At 40.8% G+C, this 11,590-nt stretch overlaps 2 protein-coding genes across 3 annotated transcripts in view; one reads left to right on the top strand and one right to left on the bottom strand.

Annotated features, from left to right (window-relative positions):
* The first annotated feature begins 6,799 nt into the window (after positions 1–6,799).
* On the top strand, positions 6,800–7,195 carry LOC131232427 (uncharacterized). Its single transcript, XM_058228647.1, has one exon. The coding sequence runs from the start codon at positions 6,800–6,802 to the stop codon at positions 7,193–7,195; it is 396 nt and encodes a 131-aa protein (XP_058084630.1).
* A 3,761-nt stretch (positions 7,196–10,956) lies between these two features.
* The window catches only part of LOC131232497 (uncharacterized), a 35,733-nt gene continuing 35,099 nt past the window's right edge, over positions 10,957–11,590 (bottom strand). For both annotated transcript variants that reach the window (XR_009164865.1, XM_058228769.1), the window contains exon 2: positions 10,957–11,124. Coding sequence is in view for 1 of the 2 variants with exons in the window: in XM_058228769.1 (XP_058084752.1) it covers positions 11,061–11,124 (64 nt within the window). In the remaining variant the exon portion in view is untranslated. The remainder of the gene's footprint in view (positions 11,125–11,590) is intronic.

Below are 11,590 nucleotides of genomic sequence, written 5' to 3'. Positions count from 1 at the left end.
TAAGTCATCTATTCAAAGCCAATTCCGAGTTTATATTTTCTACCCTTTAGTCTTGGCTTTAATAAGTTCCAAGTTGATGAATGATTAAATGGACAAAGAATTAAAACAGGAAAAACTGTCCAAAATTCAGTAGGAAAAAGGTGCCACCGAATAGCACCTTCAGTATCACCAAAGATACCTTTGGTGTTACCGAAAGAGCTCAAAACAGTCTAGCAACATTACAAAGGTACGGTACCACCGACTGGATATTTCGGTGACACCGACTGCCACCGACAAACAAAATTTGGTGTCACTAAAAGGGGTCATTTTCATTCAGTCACTTGAGGATTTAATTCGATACTACCGATTGATAATTCGGTACTACCGAAGTAAGTTCGATGATATCGAAGTCAGCTTCAATAACACCTTAAACTAGTCGTTTTCTATCCGTTGGAACTTTTTCTCTATAAAAGAAGCTTGTAGAAACTTACAAAATTAGTGGAAAAAGGCATTATAGAGTCTTTAGTGTATCCCAAGCTTATCCTAACATATTTAAACTCTATCCATACGAGTTTTATGCTCTCTTCATTATGATCTCTCACTTCTATGATCATTCAAAGCTCCTATTAATGAAGAACATGAACATGTGCCTTCTCTAGAGTACATAGACCAAACCAATAGGAAAATCTTTTGTCTTTTCGATACTCTAGAGCATCCATAGGTTGAATCTCTTAAGAAATCCACTCATTATCCTAGATAGGAGATTCAACTAACTCTCATTACCTTGGTCACCTTTATAGGTACATCTTATGCAAGGTTCTTGATCGTGAAGCTGAACTAATAAGAAAATTCAAGCTACATGATCGAAGAAGCACCGAAAAGCTGATTCAAGCTCAAGAGCGCGAAGATCAAACAACCCAAGACAAGCTACAAAAGAGGACTCAATCCGATAAGTGTCATTGTTAAGAGTCCACAGTTTAATCTCTATCCTCGTGTAGGATTGAGGCTGAGAGCTTATAATCAACAAACTCGTTTAGATGCCTAGTGTGGGACCTTGGCCAGTGGGCCTAAACGTAGGTGCCTTGTGTGAGACCTTGACCGGTGGGCCTAAATGGAGGTGACTTGTATGGGACCTTAACATGTGGGCCTAAACGTGGGTTCTTAGTGTAGGACCTTTGCTCCGTAGAGAGCATAAATTGGTATCCTTTGTGTAGGACTGTAAAGGTTATTAGTGAACCTATTTTAAAACTATTAATAGTGAAATCCGATGCACTCTGGGATTGAGTGTGGATGCCGGGAGTGGAGTAGGCACGTAGCCGAACCACTATACATGCTTGTGTTTGGAATTGTCATTTGTGCATCTGTTTAATCATGCTTATATATGCTTAAATGTTTAAATTCTTATACATGATCGAATGAATGCTATTAATTGATAGGAAGCACATTCCACACACAAGCTCACAACACTAGGCTAGTTGTTATATTTGTATATCTTCAATAGCCTTTGTGATTGGATCCTCTATTGGCTTGAAAGCCTTTAGAGTTATATTGTCTTACTTGCTTTAAACTGAATGAATGTTTAAGTTAGGCAATTAGGATTTTTAAAATAAGAAAAATATTTGAAAAGTCCTATTCACCCCCCTCTAAGACCTTGTCTCAGATTCATTCTTCAGTATCAGTGGTATAAACCGCAATTTCATGTTAACCACATCAAAATCTAAATATTTCATCAATGAATGAATTTTGGATATGAGGGCTTCGTATCACATGACCCTTCATAAGAGTTGGTTCATCAGTTATAATGAGTGCGATGGTGGCCAGGTATTTATAGGCAATGACAATGCCTATAACGTGGTTGTTGTTGGATTGGTACGCATTAAGATGTTTGATGGTATGGAGCGTATCTTGATAGATGTGAAAACATTCCTGAGTTGAGGAAGAGTCTGATATCCCTTAGAGCACTCGAGGCACTAGGGTGCAAATTCATTAGGTTTGATCGTGTCTTTAAAGTTTCAAATGGGACATTGAAGGCACAAAGGAATGGTAACCTTTATAACTTGATCGGGAGCACTTCATCGGGTAGACCTACGGCAGCTGCAGCGGATTCAACGTATACATGTATGTGACACGCACACTTAGGCCACGTGACCGAGCGAGGCAATAAAGACACTTTCTGCCAGTTGTTTAATTTCAATTTTTTTAAACATTTATTTTAATATATACGAGCATTGTATATATGGTAAACATTCAAAGTTGTCTTTTAAATCTGGTAAACATGTATGTAAGGGGGTTATAAATTATGTGCATTCTTATGTATAGGGTCGTCGACCGTAGTTTCCGGTGGAGGATTGTCATAGTTTGTTACGTTTATTGATGACTACTCCAGAAAAGTGTGTCATTTTATGAAAAGTAAATCTAAAGTTTCATCAACCTCAAGTAGTGGAAAGCGATGGTGAAAAATAGTCAGGGCGACAAGTGAATGTGTTAAGGAAAGATAGCAGTGGGGAATTCACTTCTGGGGAATTCAATCGGTTTTATAAGGATGAAAGAATCGTGAGGTATAACACAATGCACCACGCACCTAAGCAAAATAGTATGACTGAGCGGATGAATCGAACTCACTTGGAGAGACCCGATGCATGATAAGCAATGCTGCCTTGGGCAAGAAATTTTGGTTATCGGTCCCCTTTTATGGATATTAATTGTAAAATTCCAAAAGAAGTGTAGAGTGGTCAGCAAGTAGACTACTCGAGGCTGTGAGTATTTGATTGTGATGCCTACTCACATGTACCGTCCATTAAGAGAGATAAGTTGAACTAAATGGCTAAAAAGTACATCTTTGTCAGCTATGGTGGTGGTGTAAAGGGTTACAGTCTATATGACTAAGTCACACAGAAAATCATCTTTAGTCATGACATCAGATTCAATAAAGGATCCTTGTTCCGTAAGGAGGAACACAATAAGGACAAAAAATCGATTGTGGGTAGAGGTGTATACAAGTCGAACCGAGTCGAGCTTGGCACAGCTTAACTCAGCTCGGCCACTTGCTGACCCCAGCTGAACTCGGCTCAACTCGGTCCTCGAGCCTAACTGGCCAGCTCAGCTCGGTTCGATCAGCAGCTCGGGCCAGTCCGAGCCAAGTTTGAGCCAAGATCGAGCCAAGTTCACCTGTGCAGCATTTTCACAAACACATGAATTGCACCTTCAAAATCTCACTGTATGTAAAGCAGCAGCAGTGGTTTTATAGGTATTTCATCAAACACCTTGTACGCAATATAAAAATCAAGATAAAAAAGGGTATTCGTTCCATATACGTACCTTCCTTACCACCAACCACACTTCGTTGAGTCATTTCATCAAACACTTGGTGAGCAACAGCAATATCAAAGTAATCGAGTCACCGAACTGGTTCGATCCGAGTTCGATTTGAGTTATGTTCGATCCGAGTCGAGTCGAGCTCGGGCAAGCTCAAACTCAATTCGAAATTTTTTCGAGCTCAAAAAATCAGCTTGACTCAGCTCGAATTTAGTTTCGAACCAAGTCGAATCGAGCGTTTTCGAGTCGAGTAGAGCGAGCTAACCGAGCTAACTCTGCTCGTGTACAGCCCTAATTGTGGGCATTCAAATAGACAAAGATGAGACACATGTTTATATTGAGAAGCAGACAAAGGTACAGGAGCAGGTAGAGTAACCACCTATGAGAAGGAATCCACCAAGGGATCGTAAGTTACCGGCGAGATATATGAATGACTCGAATGTTACATTTTCCCTTATTACGGATGAGGGGAGATCCACATACTTTTCAGGAGGCTCTTGACGATATAGATGCCGAAAAGTGGAAAGTGGGGATGCATGACGAGATGAACTATCTGTATCAGAATGAGACGCGGGAGCTAGTGGAGCGTCCTGTCGAACGTAAAGTGATCGGGTGCAAGTGGATCTTGTAGAAAAAACAAAATAAATACAAGGTAAAGTTGGTAGCGAAGGGATACACTCAGAGAGAATGTGTTAACTTCACTGAGATATTCGCGCATGTGTTGAAGCAAGTATCTATCATATTCGTATTGACGTTAGTTACCAATACAATCTCAAGATGGAACAGACGGATGTAAAAATTGCTTTCCTACATGGGGAATTAGAAGAGAAGATTTACATGAAGCAAGCACAAGATTTTGAAATACAAGGGGTAAAGAATAAGGTTTGCAGGTTGAAGATATCATTATACCACTTGAAACAGTCACCTAGGTAGTGATACAAGAAATTTGATTTTTTTCATAGTGAGTCAAAGATTTGCGTGGAGTGAGTATAATCATTGTGTCTATTACAAGACATTGAGTGTTGAGAAATTCATTATCTCGGTATTATATGTTGATGATATGCTTATCGCCAGTCATAATATGTTTAAGATCAAGATACTGAAGACTCAGCTATTAAGGTCATTCAAAATAAAACATCTGAGGGTGTAAAAAAGGTTCTCAACATTTATATTCACAGAGATGGGAAGAGAAGCAAGCTATAGTTATCTTAGACATAATACATTGAGAATGTATTAATGGAGTATGGGATGGACAAGGCAAAGACAGTCAGCGTTCCCCACGCAGTTTATTTTAAGTTTTTTTCTTAACATTGTCCTGAAATAGATAAAGAAAAGCAAGTTATATCTCGTGTGCATTATTTGAGTGTGATTGGCAGCTTAATGTATATCATAGTCTATACGAAACCAGATAATTTACATGCAGTGGGTGTTGTTAGCAGATACATGTCTAACCTGGTAGAATACTGAAAGGCAATGAAAAGGTTACTTAGATATATTCGAGATACGCAGGATTACGTCTTAGCATTTGAAAAATCATGGGACAAGTTAGTATACTATGTGGATCCAAATTACGTAGGCAGTGTGGATAATAGAATGTCGACTTCCAGTTACTTTATGTTAGCGAATGGTGCAATCAGTTGGATGTTAAAGCTTCAGTCTGTGATGACTCTCTCCACAACTAAAGATAAGTATATGGCGATGACAGAAGCATTCAAAGAAAATGTTTAGTTAAGGGAGATGATAAATCAGTTGGAGCTTCAATACTGCCAGTTAATTATGAAAGCAAAAGTTCAATTAATTTGATGAAGAATTTTGTTTATCACTCACGTAATACAGATATTGATGTGTGTCATCATTTTACCCGACAGGTGCTTGAGGAAGGAGGCATGACTCTTGAGAAGATACACACAAGCCTAAATTCGATTGACATGCTTATGAAGGTGGTTCCCACAAAGAAGTTCAAGTTATGTGCAATTGCTCTGGGCTTGGCAAAGCCATAATGAGAATGGAGTGTGCACGAGAAGCGACAATGAAGTTATGATAAATGATAATCAGAAATGGTGATGGCAAAAGAGTAATGGAGACTGAAGATTGAAAACTTATGTCTTAAATTTGTCTATAATAGGGTTTGTCGATGCCATCAACAGACCATTCGATCCCATCGATCAGATGTGGATGATGTCAATGCCATCGACAAACCCTTTAATCCCATCGAGAAAATCCAAAAAAAAATTACTATTTGATTGCTGGACAATTTTGAAAGTTGCAACTTGATGGCATCGAAGGATCTTCGATGTCTATCAATGCCATCGAAGGCCCCATCGAACACGCACGCAGTGTTGCGTAAGTGCATGATTTGTTTCATATTCCAGTTGGGTAGTACATATATATCAAGTGTAATCGGGATTAGAAAGGAGATTAGGGCTTTCTAAGGTGTTCTGAAGGGTTTAAGAACATAACTAAGGTTTCAAATGAGATTTTAAGATTGTTCGAATTGGTAAGATCTACTATCTCTTGCAATTCTGCTTTTATAGTGCATTACTCGTAGCTTTCCATCGTAAGTTTTTCTGCAAAAATTTTTCCACGTAAAATACAAATTGTCTTCTTGTTTAGTTTATTTGTGTGTGGTGATAACTATTACTTTGTTGGATTCTACTATGTATTTATCAAGGCATCACCTGCACATGAGCGGCACTGGCCCAATTCTTAACCTCACCTTCCCGCCTTGTGGCACCGAATTTCAGGCCACTTTTAATGAGCCAATGGATGTCCAAGTTGGACAAATGACAGCTCATTGGAGGGCTTGGGGATACACTCTCCGAGAAAGCCTTGGATAACTCCAATCCGACTTTAAGATGAAAGGATAGGAGAAGTCGGTCTATAAGGCCTTGTTTGGGCGGTTGCAATACGGTGGAATAGGAGGGATGGAATTACGGCTACCACTGCATTTATGAGTTGCAGTGGATGGTCGGCTGCATTACGCGTACCCGTTTATCCCATGCGCAGCCCATGACATGTTTGGGTTTTATGGGATTGCAATCATCCCGTGTGTTATCCCATATGGGTTTGTTTGGATTACCCATTGGATTGAAGTGGATTTCACATAGTGCCGTCACATGCATCCTCCATCTTCACCCAATGTGGAGATCCGAGCCGTTGATTGCATGGTATCCGCATTGGGATGAATGGTCTATTCACAGAAATCGTGATTCCGTGTATAACTGTGGCCCACTTGATGATCATTGCGCACAGACAAGACTGCATGATGAGCGGCTTAGATCTCTCACGCATGTCCTGTGTTTCCAGGCAACCAGGGAGCAATCAGCATTTCAGGTAAAGCCGTGTGGAACGGACTAAGCTTCCTCCGCCGCCATGTTTCCAGGCGACTAGGGAACAAGAAGAAGACGAAGCTTTCTCCGGAGTGAAGAACGTAGAGAACGGCTGCCGTGTGAAATAGGAAATCATTTAATCTGAATCCAAAAACAGGGTATTGGAACAAAGCAAGATGGAGGACGATATCGATCAGAGCCATGAGCATTGTGCTGGCGGGCTCATGATGTTTGCCTACTTCAAAGATGGATCGTCGGACAATAATTCGAGCGCGATCTTAAACAAAGATAACGTCCCCCACAGTGCTATCTCCTGTGAAATTCTTCATCCAAATGAACAGCCTGTTCCGTCGATTCTCAGATTTGACTGTGCATCTTCTTCCCATTCTTCAATCAATTATCTTCAATTCTCGGACCATCCCCGCATTGCTTCAAACACCCAAAAGGCGTATCATCAGATGATGAAGATGGAAGAGAATAATCTCCTGACTGGAGGAGATGAGCATTGCAATTCCTTTGAAGAAGAACAGTCTCCAAGCCTTTCATGGTACTGTCCTGAGCCACGGATTTGAAATGAGAAAAGGACCTGAAAAAATGGCAACGAGGTAAAAGAGCCTTTGGAGAATTTTGTAAAATTACAAATGTATTTAGCTTTCTGTCGCCTTTTTGTACAAAAAGATTTCACTTGTGTTGAGAAGAGCTGATCGCGTAGAGAAGATACTCCAACAGAGCAGAAATAAAAGAAGGGAGAATGGGAGAGATTTTGATGCATTGGCTACTATTTCACACGACATCATCGGAGAAAGCTTCGTCTTCTTCATGATGGAGGGATTCTACCTCGCAATAGGGCGTATCTCGGTGGGATGTGAAATCTCACCGACTCCACTGCACGCGCGAGTCCCTCTTAAGACGTGGAGAGACGTTTGCCATCCAAAAAGCTCCGAAGCTGTCACATCAGGGATTAGCAAATTCCATCCCTCCTAATACCGATTAAGCCACCGTATTTCACGTGCCCAAACAGCCTAAAGCTGCATATCAAAGCCAACGCAGCAAGCATGCCTCAATCTGACTCACTCACGCATGCGGTTGTGCCTGCCCTTAGTCCTTAGCACATGTCGCCTGTTGGAGATCAACCAAAACAACTACTTAACAAAGCATATTCCCGTCTCACCCTGATTTCAAGCGGGAGGAATAAAAAAGTTAAATACTTGTCAAGCATCCAACAAGCCCAAATGAGGCATAGAGTGTAGCTTAACTCTCTACTGAGACTTGCTAAGGCGAGCAACCTGCTATTGAAGTGATCCAAGGCATGTTGCGAGGATGAACTCATTCCCTCTCCTATATGCTGGAATAAGTCCGCATCAATCATTAGCTAGCCCCATTCAAGGGCAATCTATGGAAGACGACTTCTGAAGCCCTCTCGGGCGGCAAACATGAAACGCTCACACAACAGCATGCATTGTGCTTATGCCGGCAACTTGAGCCCGCAAGCTAGTTTCCTTTGCAACACCTCGGGCCCCTCATATATCAGGCTGCAACCTCTTGGAGTCTTAAGGACATTCACGGGCCTTCTGATTCACTTCTCCGGGTTTCAACACTCTCCGAGCTCATTGATACATTCCAAGCTTGATGATACCTGGGCTAGACAATCACCTCTCTCTTGAGTCATCTGAGAAGCCAAGCCGCCTCATGCAAGATCCTAGCAACAAGAGCAATCGCCTCAGAGCACTCGTTCTGTCTTCTTCCAAAGACCATCCCATTATACTTAAATGACTCTCGTCTTCTTTATCACCCTATGAGCTTCACTCATGTATCATTATACCTACCGTACACTTATGTTTGTGTGCATTCGGTGCTATCTTATCTTGTCTACAGCCTTGAGCCTTTTAAAGATGAGATCACTTGGCCCTGTCCGACAACGTCAATGGCACACACATCCGAAAGTCTGTGACCATTCGACACACTTACGTTAATCATGTGACCATCTCTCATTGATGTCTACTCAAGTGACATGCTGAGAATGGCTAACTCCAAGCCCAGATTCCTTGTCTTATGGCTTTTAAACGTAGCCAATTTGACAAAGCAAGGAAGCTCCCAGTCCAATCCACCACACCGACAAAGTCATCTTCATATGCTACCATATGATAAGCCCTTTTGGGGCCAACATCACCTTGGTCAATCTCAAGAACAAGCCAACTCTCATAAGTCTTAAGTACGTTAAGACATATCACACATCGAGTGATAAATTATCTTTCAGACACTACCTGCAGCAATCATATTATACAGCCCATGCTGGGACTTCTAAGACTTTAAAAGGCTAAAGTGATCCATTTATCAGCTAAGGCTAATATTACATAGCATAAGAGCATTGAATCATGCACTACATTTATATTTCACTAAGCTTTGCTTTAGAATCAAGGGTTATATACCCCCTTGAATGCAATTAAGAATTGTGTCACACCACACCTGAAATATACATGAATCCAAAGAAATAAAATAGCAATTGGAGTACTTATCTCGTGTGTTGGTGAATGCTTTATAAATGTCTGTGAAAGATCCTGAACAAAATACAACGCATTCCACAACAATGATCCCAACATTTAACCACCCGTGCCTCAAAAGAAGTATTTTTGCTGACAAGGTGAGGATCTCACCCCACTTTTCATCATGCAATTCTACCTTATACTTGGACTTAGAGCCAAGTTCTGTTGGGTTGGGTTGGGTCGGATTGTCAAGGTCTTGGGGTTGGGTTGGGTTGGGTTTGGTTTGTAAAGGCCACCCCAATTTGAATTCAGTGAGGTTCATGATGAAAATTGTGTTGGGATGGGTCAGGTTGGGAATAATCGAATGCATTTGGGTCAGATCAGGTCAGGTATAGAGGAACTCAGTTTGGGTTCAAGTTAGGCACCTTGGGTTGGAATTCAGGTCAGGTCGGGTTGCGGGTTGGGTCCTCTTGAGGTTGGGTTGGGGGTCAACCCAACCTTCCCCGGTTGCACCCTTCTTGGAATAAAATACGGAAAAGGCTTGAACTTGTAATTCTAGTTTGAACTTGGAACAAAAACCCCAGTTGCACCCTACTTGGAATAGAAATATGGAAAAGGCCTTTGAACTTGTAATTCTAATTTGTACTTGGAACAGGGAAACTGTCCAAATAAGAGGTTGAGGTTGGCTCGAATACACCCTGTTTGGCTATCTGGGACTTCAGCAATGCCACAGTCTGTGTGAATCTCTAGTCTTTCAATATTATTTAGTTTAACGGATAATGAAAAAATGGTCAGGATTCATGATAAATCCAACGGTACTGTGAGAGAGCATGAAGCATGTATTTAAAAATGCTATGATTGTAAAGGAACAACTTAAGGTTGGATCAACAGTTCAAATTCAGCTTACTAACATGAATGGAATACTGTGATTCCACAATTATCACATTTCCTCTCCGTTTGAATTACAAAGTAAATCATCATGGACTCCACAAAGTAATCATTAACTTTATTCATAGTTGCAATTCTGTGGCACAAGATACAAGACGACCATTCTCTAAAGAATCTAAAAATTCTGATTACGAAACGAACAGAAAACTAAATTTAGTATAGTTTAGTAAAGTAAAATATAAGCATTGCCCATATCAAATCCTTCACCCAGGATTCCTCATATCAAAATTGGCCCTTTTGAGTATGACAAATGAACCCACCCGATAGATTAAATTAAGCTTGAACTGCATTTAGCTTTAACAGTTGCCCAAAAAATCAAAACCCAATAAGGCAATAACACAATAAAATGGTATTCATGGCGCCCGTCAAGATGGCTGGAAAAATAAGAAAAGTTAACATTCTTACCACAGATATGGATCCATTGATTTCAATGCTGGCTAGCAAGAGATAAAGAGAACCAATAGCACCATCTCCTTAATACAGCAGATATTAGGATTCAATCCTGCTCGAGTTAAAGCAATTGGAATCTTGGATCACACAGGACACAAAATCTTACTCAACACTTACCTGCGCACATGTCGAAGGTGGCACATTCATGGCAATACTAGACTCGATCCACAAATCAAGTAATATGTAAAGATCATGTTTTCTAAGACAACATACACCTCTACATGCAGCTACTGGCACCAATTTGGAACATGTGCAGGCCTTCCAAACCAGCATATAGATGGTGTTGCAGAAAGTCGGCTAGTCAACTCATCAGGTGAGCCACATGTATGAGACCATTAAGGTTTAGAGAATGCCAATAGTCCACACTCAGCATACACGAGGTCAACCGATGAGTGCACACATGTGCCAGGTGGCTACATGTGGGGGCATGTTAAGCATAGCAAAAACCATGCGAGTTGTGAAGATACTACGGTTTTAGCAACACATCGAGGCCTCCATGTAGCCGCAGAGTAATTAGAATTCATCCATCTTTTCCATGAAGAATTTACAAAGAAAATCACTGAATAACACAAACACAACCTCGATTACCATCACCACCATCCTCCGATTCTCCTGATTCACTGCATGAAATATATATACTCCTGTGTGAGGAAAACAGGCGTCTACCAACTTTAGTGCAACATCAAACAACAATATTGCATCGAGAAAATCTCATTTTATCTAAGTGATTATTCACCCATAGTCGGCCAGAATTGTTCGAACAAAAGACAAATCCAATTTCAGGTATTTTCATTGATTTTCAGTGCCTTAGGTAAGAAAGAACTTGATTCTTCAAGCCTGGCACGTGTGGGACATCCTAACCCCCAATCAGGTGGGACCCAAATTGTCTACGATCTGACCAAAACATCAGACTGGTCAACAAAATCATGTATACCAGACATTTAACAAAATAACGGACAGTCCAACAAAACATGCAAAATTTTCACACAGGTAGTTTTTTTCATGCATGTCCGACCTGATAGTTCAATAATCAGATGTTTTGGACAAATCAGCCACAAGAAGGATCCCACCTGATACATGGATCAG

Source organism: Magnolia sinica, chromosome 18 (assembly GCF_029962835.1).
Source record: "Magnolia sinica isolate HGM2019 chromosome 18, MsV1, whole genome shotgun sequence".
Lineage (NCBI taxonomy): Eukaryota > Viridiplantae > Streptophyta > Magnoliopsida > Magnoliales > Magnoliaceae > Magnolia > Magnolia sinica.
The sequence above is the reverse complement of the archived record's forward strand: the minus strand, read 5'-3'. Positions and strand labels throughout refer to the sequence as shown.